At 32.8% G+C, this 15,140-nt stretch overlaps 2 protein-coding genes across 8 annotated transcripts in view; one reads left to right on the top strand and one right to left on the bottom strand.

Annotated features, from left to right (window-relative positions):
• Timp (Tissue inhibitor of metalloproteases) overlaps window positions 1-15,140 on the bottom strand; it is a 163,389-nt gene that overhangs the window by 15,023 nt on the left and 133,226 nt on the right. Inside the window, exon 1 of one of the 5 annotated variants that reach the window (XM_011064223.2) lies at window positions 662-2,548. The exons of the other annotated variants lie outside the window; for them this stretch is intronic. Within the exon in view, the coding sequence (XP_011062525.2) occupies window positions 662-811 (150 nt within the window). The 5' untranslated portion in view covers window positions 812-2,548. Of the gene's footprint in view, window positions 1-661; window positions 2,549-15,140 lie in introns of those variants that run through there. 5 annotated transcript variants of the gene reach the window in all.
• Window positions 1-15,140, top strand: part of Syn (synapsin) — a 64,718-nt gene that overhangs the window by 24,961 nt on the left and 24,617 nt on the right. The window lies entirely within an intron of this gene.

The following is a 15,140-nucleotide window of genomic DNA, read 5'->3' as shown; positions in this document are numbered from 1 at the left end:
GCGTACAAAGTAGAGGAAAAGTATGTTTTACTTCTTAATGGATCATCATACATCTCGGCTCATCACAGTAATGTCACGCAAGTTGAGTGCAACCCAATACATTCGCTAGTTTACAGTCCATTACGGCTGGGAATTAATCCATTAAGACGGTTACACAGCGTATTAATTAACATCACTTTCGCACGGATTAACATCTTTCTCGATAACGGTCAACAATCCAAAATTAAAACGAAAGCTGTTTTGTGAATGAGATTCTTCAGTATACTTTAAATATTTCAATAGATCGATAAATAATTAAATAGAGAGAGATGAGAGAGAGAGAGAGAGAGAGAGAGAGAGAGAGAGAGAATCCGATTTTGAAATCAATCAACGAACATAATAATTGCTTTTATTAACTCTAAAAAATGTGATTAACTTCAAAAAAAGGTACGCAAAACAGTCACGAGTAACGTAGAAAATTGCAAATTATACTGTGCACACACTCAACAAGTAGATGCGCAACTCAATTTTGCAAAACACCGTTTAAAAAGCACTAATCGAATATTCCGGTACAGACACAAGGTAACATACAAAGAACTAAGAGAACTCTTTTCTCCGAGGTCTACTTACGGCGACAGAGAAATATGTATATTTCGTATGTCATTTAACAAGACAGACTAACCTCGGGAACGGTCACACAGAGGGAAAACGTGACTGAAACTCTCGCGACGTAGCAGGTGGAAGCTCCTAAGACGCGCGTCAAAGCAAGACTGCCCCAGTTCCATCGTATTACCGCTATTATATTCCGCGACCGCGGCCAGCGTACATACATGCGTGCACGCGTGAACAGAGCCTCATGAGCTCATATGCCATTTGCGTGCAGCGTGATGCGTCGGTGCACGCATATACGACACACTCGCGATTCCCGGTGCGGCGCGTGTGTTCCGAAAAAGGAACAGGAAGGCCGAGACCGGAGCGGAGCGGATCGTAAGAACGTAAGACGTATCGAACCTCGATTAATCATAGCTTTCGGATACGTTACGTCATGTATCCCGTTGTTACGCTCGGGAATGAACCGAAAGGTATGACGAACGTCATCATTCTTCTCTTTTCTCTACGAAAAGTCGGTTCGTCGATATACAAATCGACCTCAAGCGTGACGGAAATGCGATATTACGAGAATAAATCGGTATTTGAATAATTGATCTCGCGCGTCTTTTGATGAGCGATGATTGATGATACTTGTAATCATTTTAAAATGTCATGCGATTCAATAACGTTGAAACGATGTGTATGATAAAACACTCGGTCTCCTTGGAAATATTAATAAGTCGATGTATATTTGTAAAAAATCGAAGGAAATGTAAATAGACGTAACAAAATTAATGATCGTCTATCGATCTATCGTCGGTGACGAATTCGATTGTCGTATAGAGCAATCTGGATGAAAGACATCAGATAAGCAAGCGATTATCTTGCATTTCACGGATCGAAGCGGATCAGTTAACGCCTTTGACGATCAGTCAACAATCATGTTATAAGGAAGATAGATATGTGCGTGTGTGCGTGTGTGCGTGCGTGCGTGTGCGTGTGCGTGTGTGTGTGTGTTTGCATACAGAGGTAAAAATAAATAAATAGGTTTATTACGAAGATAGATGATATCTTATCTAGCTGAAGAAAGTAAAAAAATAATTTCTATGAAAAATAGATACATTTTTGAGAATAAATCTAACGGAAATAATGTATTATATATATGCTAGCTTATAGTTTCTCCACAGTTCTTCACAGTTGCATGTAATTTACATTTATATTCTGTAATTTACATTTATATTCTGTTTCGTTCATTTGTGATTTTCCTTAATATAAATAAAATATTTTTTTTTAATACACATAATGTATATTTCATAAATATATATTATGATATGTAATAAAATTTTATATTTAAATGCACAACAAAAGTTTGAATTAATTTTAAATAAAATTTGTTTGAGAATTTAATGCTTTAAGTTAGAAGTTAATATTTGAAATATTTAAAAAAATATATAAAAAAAATATAGTAAATGGAAAATTAAAGAAGAGAAAAGAAAAAGAAGATATACACTATTACTAAATTATAAAATTTAATTTTTTATGAGAGGATGTGTTCCATCTATCTTAATATACTAAATAATTTATTAATGAAATGTCAATAACGACTACTGTACTTCCTTTGAGATGATATTTGCCTTTTTTTAAGATAAAAATGTAGAAAACAAGTCACGAATGCTGAGGCACGTATGAGAGTCGCATGGAGAGCTCGATTAATCATAAATTTGGACATTGCGTCATGCAGCTCATCGTCATGCTCGGAAGCGTATCAGATAAACCCGCGGTTGCTTTCGTTGCATACGTTTGTGAATATGTGTGTGTATGTAAAATTAAATTGACAAATTAAATCAACAAAAAAACTTCATTGTTAATAACATTTACATGCATTACAAGAGAATATACATACATATGTGTGTGTGTGTGTGTGTGTGTGTGTGTGTGTGTGTGTGTGTGTGTGTGTGTGTGTATACCTATAAAATCTCAAAAAATAAAATTAGAAAAATTTCATTTGGGTAAAAAAACATAAAATAATTTTAATATCCTGAGAAAAGAACTTATAGACATAAATTAAATCTGTCAGTTAGATGAAGCCATTTTTTTTTCTTATTGTACTAGACAAAATATGATAATTAATAATGCATATTAAATCAATGTTGAATTAAAAAATGTCAAGATATACTGTGAGATGGATCATATTTCAGATTCGACGTTAGATATGTATTGAAATTCGTATTGAAACATGTAACGAAATGTATATTCAAACAAGGAAATTGATGAAACGAGATTAAAGAGCAGATGGTTCGTTTATCTGAAAAAGTACTTCAATATTTACATTACGATATGAATCATCGTACTCTTATGCAAATACTGATAAATGTAATGCAAATCTTGCGCGATGATTTCATACTTGAATGTTCTTAAGATACCGCTCATATATCAATATAATATATATATAAAGTGAAAGTGCAACGCGCATAAATTGACTTGAACTTAACATACATAACGTAGTAAGAGGAACTCAGAGAACTGTTGTTTAACCTTAAACTTGCCAGTCTACGAATAGTCTTTATGATTGCTATTAATCTCTATATATTACTCTTAAAATAAAAATACATTAACATTATCGGTCTTTTTAATCCTCCGTCTGGATCTTTTTTGACAAAAGCGAAATTTCACTAGTTAATTTTTCCGAAATAAAAGAGTGAAATCCAGTTCTTCTTCCTAAAATATTCTGTTAAAAATAAATTGTTTAGAAATATAATGGAAATAATAAAATCAAAATGATAAAGCCGTTAGGAGTCGGTACGTTAAACAAAGCGAAATAAAATTTAATGTAATAAACATGTTGAAAAATAACTTAATTTTTCCACATTTCGTGAAAGTCTACTTTAAGAAACAGTAAAATAACAGAAGACAGAGGAAGTAAAAATATGATTGCAGACGAAACATCAACAATACCTTTCAAAGCACCTTTAAAACAGTAGTTGCAGGCGCTATGTTAGACGTGGGCGGCCATGTCGTATCGCCGGTTGATTTATTCTTAATGTCAACAAAATTTATTTTTATCGATTATACATCCATATCGCTTTCGCTCGCAACAACACATATCTAAGTATCCAGCTATCCGTTGCCTTCGCGGAAATGATCTTTGAATATTGATTGCTTACGGAGAAAATAATGCCACGTAACAATATTCATACTGTTTTGATTTTTAAAGTATTATCAATACACCATTATGAAACAGGGAAAACGCTTCACGACGATCATATCTCTACAGATATTAAAGTCGAAAATATTACAAGCACACGATACATATCTCGTCTCGAATTATTTCATTCCGTGTGAATCATTCTGTGCGTGCTGTGTGTAAAATCCGATAGAGAAACAGGAGACTTAATCGGATTACGATTGCGGTCGACTATGCTATTTTAGTATTTAATTATTATTTGGACACCGAATTGTAGGATATTAATCACTCCCGTGCGTTTATGTACGTTTCAGTGAAAGAACAATTAAGTGTGCGCACGTTCGTATTATGCAAGAAACTCCGAAATTATAATTTTCACCATGCGAGATTACATGACCACAATTGCGAGCGTATTTTTTCTCGTATTTAAATTGTGGTCAGCCACCAAGAAGTTAGCACTCGGGACTGCACCGGGTGTTCGGAGGAATTTACCGTCTCTAATCGTTCCGAGAATGTCATTCTTAATGTAAAATGAATCTCGCGTATCGCGATTTGATAAGACGACAAAATCGACATGATGTGTCTTCTAAGAGATGCATGAAACTGTCAGTTAATACTTTTAGAAGTGTTTAATTAATATTAACTTCAAAATTAATAAAAAGAAATTAAAAATGAAAGAATTTTTTAAATTTAACTATATATAAAAAGTAACAATCAGTAACAGTTTATTAATATTAAATCCCACTATCGAATAAGCCAGTATCATTTGCTCGATGCGTGTTGTGATACACAGGAAACTCTCACCAATATCCAACTTGAAGCACTGAAATAGACGGTCAGATATTTTTTCACCGGCATCGGGAAAAATAAAAATAAAACTACTCGAAACAACAGCCAAGTCTCGAGTCGATGTATTAGAGAATCTATTTATATCAGCAAGAAAGGAAAATAGAGCAGCGATCTGTCCCATTGGTGTCTCTCATGGAATGTGACAACACATCCGACAATCGTATTATTATGTGTACATATCATAGATATAATACTCTATATTTTAAGAGCTGGATAGATTAAACGATCAAATCGACATTATTGATTTAATAATAACATATATATATATATATATATATATATATATATATGTGTTATTTAAATCTCGTTTTAATTTTTTAAGATGCAAGCATTGTAGATGTCAAAACGTAAAATTTATTATAGAATCAATTAAAAAAAAAAAATGCGAATCACATTTGCAGGAAAGAAAATTTCGTTTTTAGTACGGTTGTCCAAAAAGTGATTTGCAGTGCAAAGTAACTACGAAGGACTCCCAAATGCTTTCCACTATGTACTTTGGGTACTGTTGAAGCCGTGATGGGACATAAATCACAACGTCACCGCAAGTTAATCAATGGCGGCTTCTAAAACGGGCACAGATCCCACCCACTGGCAATCCATAAATCGCGCGGATCAGTATCATGCATCACATTTAATAATTGTACAACCTCGCTTCCCGGAAATCGTATTTAATCGCATTTAACTGACAATGAAGAGTGCTACGAGATTCAACGACGATACGTTTCAGCGTGTAATTGATACTGATATGCCGATCTCCATATCGAGATAAACTTCCATTAAGCGTTTTTGAAACAAAGTTATCAACCACCCACTAAGAATTCACGGATCCGTGGAAATAGCGGATGAAATCATTCTTACACGACGTGCTGTGCATTCTACGCTGCGACTTCTAAGTACGAATAGGAGTGGGCGATGGAAAGCAATCCGAAACACCATTGACGCACGTATACTATTTGCGTGACTGATTTCACCAAGGAAACCTAAACACAATAATTTCGAAAGTAAGCTGGTTCGTACAGCTCTTAAATCTCACAATCAACTCTTGTTAGTAACGCTTATTAGTATTACTTTATTCTTAATTCGAACTGCTACCTTAGAGAATACACGGAAAGAACGTGCTGCAAAAGTATCTAAATATTTAGCTGTAAGATTAAGATCTGAAAATAATTTTGTTGATCAACAAAATTCATCAACAAAATTATGTACACTGAAAAAAGAATTTACTATTTTAATACAAATAAATATTTTTTCAATATTTGTAAGTAAATATTTACTGAATATTAACATATATTTATTTGATACAAGAACTATTAATTTGATTTAACTATCATTTTTCTTTAGTGAGTAAATATTTATTTACTGTAAGTAAATGTTCAAAAAAATATGTATTGAAATGTAGTAAATTTTTTTTCAAAATTATTTTGATAGTCCAATAAAGTTATTAAAAATTGGGAATCCAAAGTTGAGATTTTTAATAACAAAAAAGTGAAATAAAATTGAAATAAAATTGAAAAATGAGAACATCAAAAGCTAAAAATTCAGAACTGAATAAATTAAAAATTGATAAAATTTTTAATTTCAATCATTCGGTTTTGAATCTTCAGCATTCAAGTATCAGTTTTTAATCTGCGTTAATTAAATTTTCAACTCATGTCTGCTGTCAACGTCAAATCTTCACTTTCGATTCCCAACTTTTAATTATCTATTTCCAACTGAATACTGGTCGTATCATGTGCTTCCCATTACGCACAGTAAAAGTCTTCATAGCAGACACGCACCGCAAAGAAGGAGGAAGAAAAAAAAAACAAGATATCGCACAGATTAGCGAATGGCTCTAATTAGCAAAACGCTTTCCCATCCTAGAAATTTTCTTCTTCTCCGAAACGACGACATTGCGAAAGCGTTTATGTGAGTTTATCGCGATTCTCGTTTCTCAGTGAATGAGATTGTTATTCGCTGAGTCATACGTAGTAGAGCCACGCATTAGTTAGGTCACGAAAGAACGCGGCAGACGTTGTCGTCGGCTTTAAAGAACCGCCGGCGCGATATCATTTAACACGCACCGCAAAAAGACCCCCTAAAATCGCGAGAAACGCGCGAAGGTCTTCCGCGTATTCGAAATTATTATTCAAAACGATAAGCTCACCTTATATACGTTTGCAAAGTTGAGACTTAAATCTGCTCGAGTACACTCTTAAATAAAAAATTATTTTCCTTATCTAAAAATCCATTATTGTATGAAGTAATATATTCTTATAAATAATTCATTATTTATCTGAATTACAAAAAAATATAATTATAATTTCAATCTGTAATAGAGATAAGATAATATCTGTAATAAGATAATATTGAATGATGTACCTATTTATTTGAAAATTCCAACATTTTTATATTATTCTAATTTAAATCAAATCGTAATATATTCTATAATACACGTATAAATATGAAAAATATATATTTCTTAATATGATAGTAATTATTCGTTTTGCATAACACATTGTTTGATGGATTATTGCGCAATTCTGTAGCTTGTATCACAACGCTGTTAGAAATGTTCTTAAATTTCATTAATTTTTAACAATTTGAACTTAATTTCATGACATTACATTATAAATTTAATGTATTTATAATTAAAAAGTATTTATGTACATGTAAAATTTAATGTATTTTTCATGAAAATTTATGAAATTTAACGTACTTTTCATTTTAAAATTTTATTGAAAGTACATTAAATTTCATAAAATTAATGTACACGTTCATTACATTTAAGTAATTACTGTAACTTAATTTTTAGTTAAATCATTACTTTTAATTTCGTTCATAATCACAAGCTTCATTTACATGTAAAGGAAGCTCGTGGTTACATTTCTAACAGTGGATAGCATCTCTTGTGATATCGAGTCTTGAATACGTGCTCAATTAACTCTAAAAACGAGACGCGCAATTATTGACGATGTATTCAATGCACGGTAAATGCAAATTTTTGCCATTAAGACAGTGACGTTCTTTCTCATTCGGGACAAGACAGACTTTTGCAAATATAAATTACACGTACGGTGCCTGCAAAAAGTTTACGACCACTAAGTAATTTTATTGTACTGCACAGATAAAGAATCTTTAAATTTTAATACAAGTACTTAATATTTTAATACGAGTAATACTTAATATTTTAGTACTTAAATTCATTGTAACAAGAATTTTATTAACTTACAACATAAACTAAAAAAATAAATCGACAAAAATTATCGTAAAATTATATACATTGGCTAGAAACTTTCAACAACAATTTATCCACCTAATTGCTGTTTTTATCAACCTAACGATAAATATTTTTCATTCTTCTCAATTATTGCTTCTATAATTACTATTATATCGGTATCTGTATCAATTCTATGCCAATTTGATAAATGACAAGCTTTCATCCAGCTATGCTCGATATATATATATATATGTAATTGCTTCGATAAATAAGAAGATTATAGCAGAATGCATTCGAGAGACATCGCTGCTACGTAATACAACATTGCCTTCCGGCGAATCTGCCGTAATATGAGAGAATGCCAATTAAATTCCGCCGGGTGATAACGTGCTCCGTACGCGTAATTCGCAGAAGGATGATTCCTTGCATGTAAGGGCGGAATGGTGCGATGCAGAAATGCAACAAGAGCGCAGCATCGGAATCGGGATGACAACCATCGCGGAAAGTGCATGACTAGATCGGCTGTGTATTCGTGGTGACGTAACGAGAGAAACTGCGGAGACCACACCCTGGCGATGCCGCCACGTGGTATTTCGTAAGCTTTTCGGCAAGGCCGCCACGCGCATTACGATGCATCCTTTCAGCGTTCAAGTTTTCGAGACATGTATCACGCAATATTTTGTACGGCGGTATTACAGTGAAATTCCTCATTATAGATAGAAAATTCCATTTTAATTTTTGCAAGACAACATTTAATATCCGTGTTAATTGTAGAAAACGTATATATTTTTAATTAAATTAACCCTTCAGTGCCACACTAAACAATACACCGGATGGTGTAAAAATATCACACAAAAATTAACATATTGTGATAAAAACAAAGATCAAATTTAATAAGATATCAAATATGAGATATCAAATGTTATAAAAAAAAATTAGAAATTAGGATCAATAATATAAATACGTTATAAAAAAAAGATTAAATAAATTAATTAACAACATCTCCAAAAAATATTTAATTTGACCTGCTTTTATTATTTCTTATTATTACGGGCTCGATTTATTAACTTTATTTAAATACTTTTTCAATTCAAATTCATTTTGGCGAAATGCCAGAAATAAGAAATAATGATAACAAGCAAATGTATGTATCTTTATTAATAAAAAAAGTTAGCATATAAAGTTAGCACATAAAGTTAGCACGTAAAGTTAACAAAAGTTAGCGTATAAAGAAAAATACACAGCCGAGTATGTCATACCTATAGTGATATTAAAGAGCTACAGAAATATCATAAATTTTTTCAAATTCTAGAGCTATACACATAAGCTACGCATAGGCTAGAGACTACGTTCGAAAATATTATAAAATATATTTGAAATTCTCCCTAAGCTAGCTTTCAATTTTAGATGATGTCTTTAGAAACCTAGATAACCATAGCCAAAAATATACGGACGGCTTATTTTCTAACAGACCGCTACATATAGTCCTTGGAACATACATTGTCATTGCTAAATTTTACAAGGATTGAGTTAATTCCAGACCAATGCTCACAATTCATCTGTATGGACACAAACTCAATTTGTAGTTGCGCAAAGTTGTAACGAGATTGTCCCGTACTTACATATATGGGGATAGAATTAGATTGAGCTCCATGTAGGATTTAGTTGCATTAGGTCCGTTAACTATTTAATGAGGCACTCGGTTACAGGAGAAGATATTTCATTACTTCCGCAGCCTTTGATAATGCTCGACACCCGCTAGATATTTATTAACATTTTGCGCGACCGCGTGCATCGGCAGAGATTCATCTTTATACGTACACACGAAGACTGTCAGCACCTCCGGGAATATTATAACGGTACTACAGATAACAGATATTCTTCATAATTCACGATTGTAAAAGAATTACACGCGTCAAGGTCACGGATAATAACTCGCGAGTTTAATTTTTCAACGAATTGTTCTCGCGGCGTCTCGCGCAAAAGCGGATGTTCATATATTCACTATTTAATGAAAATAACACAAGCTTCTGTATCTTTCCGTTGGGTTTTTAATATCGGCGCGATTAATTTGACATTTTATGACGCTCGTGTTAAGAGCCACTTAACACATAGTAAACATTTTCAAGATTTCCTCAGGTTACGACACGACTACTTAGGACTAAGTTTATGAGAACTATCTATCGGGATTCCAGCATATTTTATCGTTTTGTAATATATGTCAATGGAATTCGCCTTTTTATTACTTTTTCATATTTACTCGTACAGTTTGAGTGAGAAGACGTAATAAGTTATTTAGCGAATAGAACCTGTTTAGGTGATTTAGTAACTCGAATGGGTTAATTGTCACCTGTTACATGCTCACTTTATAGACTGCAATATTCACAGTACGTTATTGGATAGAGTCTTCATCGTTTCATTAATTATATTTGTACTGTTTTTTATCATTATTATTATTAATAAAGTAGTGAGATCAGCTCTCTCTCTCTTTTTCTCTCTCCTTCCCTCTCTCTTTCTAATCTTGTATAATTTTTAACTCTTCAAAGTTGACGGTGGCACTCTTGAATTCACTCGATTATAAATCTCTTTGTCAAAAATTTCAGACACAATTTTTCTTCAAATTACATCTGTAAATTTGTATTATTCTTGTTAAAATATACTTATTCATTCTTATCTGTATGTCAAACAATTCATTCTTATGTTAATATTTTCTTTTTTATGTCAATTTAATTCTCTCTCTCTCTCTCTCTCTCTCTCTCTCTCTCTCTGTGTGTGTGTGTGTGTGTGTATGTGTTACTGCAAATTTGCATTATTCTTAAAATACTTGGTACTCATTCTCTTCTATGAATTAATTATTTTCCTCCAAATTAATTAGTATCTTTTAATTAGCATAAGTTAAATGCACAATATTAAGTGAAATAAAAATGTTTAAACACAAATAAGAGAGAAGAATGTCATTTTCGATCAAAGCGAATCTCGCTACTTGTATTAATATATGCATAATGAATATACAAATATAATTAATTAGTTCTATAAATTAATTAGGTTTTTGTAACCGTGTTACAGATTTTGTCATCAGCTCCGGCGGGTTAAATATCTTTCAGTAATCAGCTTTCCGACAAACTTGCTTTTAGCTTGCTCCTCCAATGTCGAGGACTGTCATTGTTACCGGCTGCTCTTTCTGCTCATTAGCGGGTGTAGCTTCGTGACGAAGGTTCTTGAACCGCGGTTAATTGTTGTGGGAACTACGGTACGCCGCGGTGTTTCCGGGTAAAAAAACGCGGAGGTCGTGCGTTTTCACGCGACACCATTCATTCGCACTTTCTTGCTGAGGTAGATATTAATCCTGTGTGCCTCGGCACGCCGAGTGGCCGTCACTGGGCGCGGATTATTATGGTCGTTTTATTACGCGGCGTGGGATCGTTTCCTCCTCCGTGCGATCAGTATCTTCGGCAAATGATCGCGCGTTTATCGCGGCAGGATATCACTCGCTGGCGAAATGCAGTCTGCGATTGCAGAATGTAAGCGCTGTCGAGTGGAAAGATTGAAATTATCTTGCCCGATAAGAAATTCTAGATCCAAACAATAGTTGACGTCCGTACATAATGTCGCAACTGTGCGACTTGCTGATTAGTATGATTGACTGCGTCGTTAGTTAAATGATTAAATTAAGGCTCTCCATTGCATCTCAACAAGATCTCTCAATTTTAGACGGGACGTATCGCCAGGTATACTGGATTGAAGCCAGCTTCTGTAATTTATCAAACAACTCATGCATGCATTTCTGCCGCAAGACAGGAGGAAATTTTGTACCGTTAGCATGGAAAATTTAAAGCAAAATAACAAACAAATAACGGCGATAAATATGGGTAAATAGACCGTGTAAAATGTTATGTTTAACAATCTCATTGGCGTCGCAAAAATATTAAATTGGAGAAGTAATGAAGACTAATAATTATATAATATACAAGATATTGGAAACAGAATAATAAACGGTAATAAAGCATCGAGAAAAGTGAATATAAATATCGAGACCTATTGAAAATCGATAGCCGAGTCGTTAAGGAAAAAAGGAGGATGAAAATTGCACCGTGTCACGAAGGTAAACTGAATCTTACGATATTTCGCCGGCATCCGTCTTGCGATTGCAGCTCCGAGTTGATCCCCGAAGTGCATTCCTCGCGCATCTCGTACCTATGCAATCACGAAGGCTATAAATACTCGATCCGCAGTTCTAATCTGGCTGAATCACGAGGAGGATCGGACGCGTCTACGTATTCCTTGAAAGGAAATAAAATGCGCGGGACGATAGCACCTATCCTATCAAATCTACACCGAATGTGCGCGGCATGTTACATTGCGGCCGCGGCTGGTTGGCGCCACACCGGCCGTCGTATATCGAGAAATAACGCGTAATAAACGTGATATTATACACGGCGATACGACGGGCGCATTTACGGCATGCCACGACGATGAATTATACGTGTAATCGCACAATGAGAGCCTGCCGGGCTACGAAAAATCGATGAAATTCGAGGTGATTGCGATTGCACCGCCGCGCCGGAATGGAAAACGGTAATTATTTAGCCCGCATCGGGGCGAACTTCTCGATCGATCGGACAACCTTCGAGAGTATTAATGCACGAGGCACTCAATACCTTGTTGCAAGGAATACGCGAATGTCGATATGTCAGTGTGTCACGTTGGGTTGGATCTGAGAATTTATCTCAACGCATTGCGAGAATTTATTTTAAATTTAACGTACGTCGATTTCTATCAATGTACGATAGATTTTATTTTTTTATTTTTGTATTTTACCGGTTATACTTTATCACAAAATAACGTTATCTCTTTATGAATGCTATACAAAAAAATATCATTCCATTGCTAAAAAAAAAGTCACTCAATTTATTTTCAATAAGAATTTTATTGGATCGTAAAATTTGAAACTCATTAAATAAAAAAATAGGGAATCTTGGTCATAACAGTCTAAGCTGGGATCTTTTTAATGTTTAACTAATTTAAAGTGAATTAATATACAGAGTGTTTCGAAAATAGTTAGCCAAACTCTAAGAGCATATTTCATTCATTGTAAGGATGAAAAAAATATCATATATTGTAAATATGGGTTCGCTTCCTTTTCAAGTTATAAACATTTTTTTATTTTATACTTATATTTTATTTTATACAATACTTATATCCATATTTTATTTTCTACTTGGAAGGGAAGCGTTTCCGAACTCATATTTACAATATATGACTTTTTTCATCCTTACAATTAATGAAATGTGCTCTTAGAGTTTGGCCAACTATTTCTGAAACACTCTGTATACTATACATATATATATATATATATATATATATATATATATATATTATATATATGTATATATGCATACATATTGTAGCCATGTAAACTACGTGCTGAAATTTTTTTCGGACTTGAAACACAGTTAAACTACAGAAATAATATCACAATTAAATTTTTGATGCCCAATAGACATCTATTAAAGAGATTTTAATATAAAAATCTGCAAATATATTTATTTATTGCGAAAAATATTACCTCGGCTGGGAGTCGAATCTCTTGGCCCAGATCTCTCTTGCAAGCGTCCCAAGCCTTTAGACTAGCAAGGCCTTAGTAATAATCTTCACAATAATCAGTGTATGTATGGAAACAGATGTCTTTCTGGCGATATGATATAAACAATACAAATCTTATTATTGTTTATTTAATATTTTTTGTTTAGTTTTATTTTGTTTAATATTATTATTATACCGTAAAATTTGAAACTCATCAAATAAGAAATAAGATATCCTAGTATACCATAACGGTTTAAGTTGAAATCTTTTTAATGCTTAACTAATTTAAAGTGAATTAATATATACTATATATGTACATTTAAATTAGTTAAGCATTAAAAAGATTCCAGCTTAGACCAGGATTTCCTAGTTCTTACTTGATGAGTTTCAATTTATTTTCTTCCTTTAAAATAACGGTTATCTTTAACAAAGAATATATTTTTACAATAAGCTTACAATATAATTATAAATTTTAGAAAAACTCATTATTATATGTAAAACAACTTTCTAAAATTTTTAAAGTAAAATTTGATTCTAAAGAATAACAATTGAGCTAATGTTGAAAAAGAGTGACTCAACTATCAACTTTTTAGAATGAGATTTCACTCTAAAGATTTTAGAGAGAAGAATTAATTTTCTTTTTAAGAATATTATGAAATTGATCGAAGAACTTTATATAATAAGCAAATCAAATTTGTCGTAATTTAATAATCTTAATTGAGAGAGAGAGAGAGAGAGAGAGAGAGAGAGAGAGAGAGAAATATTAAACTCACTATTAGGTGTTGGAATTAATTCGTAGCGTTTTACAAGTGATGGGAAATACTTTCATTAATGTATTTTTTAATGCTCATGTGAAATAAATAACATTCTTTCTTTTAAAAACGCTACGAATTAATTCCAACACCTAATAGAATTCAGAATATATCTTGAATAAACTTGGTGTTTGTAATGAACTTGTAATAGATTTGCAGATATACGACCTTTTGAAATGTTTGAAATAAGTAATTATTATTATATAATACTTGTGTAAACTTTAAGAAACATATCTGTTCTTCACGGCTGTGCCCGTTTCTACCTACATAGATTAATTTTAATTTTAGTTTAATATTTTACTTGGTTTAAGTTACTCTTTATCTTCTTTCTAATTCTTAGAATGAATGAGAAAAATAAAAGAATAAATTAAACCAAGATTAAAGTTAATCTACATTAATAGAAACGACTATTAGCCGTTGAAAAACAGGTATATTTTTTACTGAAGCTTAATAGCAACGTATTTTTCAAAAAAATATAATGTCAATTTGTAATGAAGTCTAGAATTTTTCTAGAAAACTAGAAAAATAAATAAAAAGTAAAAATGTTATTAAGTATGTAATATAATTTAAGTCATAAAAAGTAATGTCGCCTGTAACAAAATCTAATTGTTAAAAATAAATGGTAAAAGAAAGTTTACGTATGTATAATTAAAAATACTTCTAAGATTAAAATTGTCCCTGAGAAATATCACGTGTTTGCACGTATATAACTTGTCCCTTGGCAGCCGAACAATTTTCTTATATTGCGAGACACGAAATGTTCAACGGCAACACGTTATTTCGGATGCTGGGTAGGTTAGAACCGTTGCCAGGAAAATAGTCACCCTACGACTCACGTAGAAGAATCGATCGTTAACTCATTGTGAGTAGAGAGGTACATATGTACTTAGGAGTAGGACTAGCTTGTAGAGGCGGTCTCGAACGTGCGCTCTCATATTTTCCT

Source organism: Acromyrmex echinatior, chromosome 13, assembly GCF_024713525.1.
Source record: "Acromyrmex echinatior isolate Ae372 chromosome 13, ASM2471352v2, whole genome shotgun sequence".
Taxonomy (NCBI): Eukaryota; Metazoa; Arthropoda; class Insecta; order Hymenoptera; family Formicidae; genus Acromyrmex; species Acromyrmex echinatior.
The sequence above is the reverse complement of the archived record's forward strand: the minus strand, read 5'-3'. Positions and strand labels throughout refer to the sequence as shown.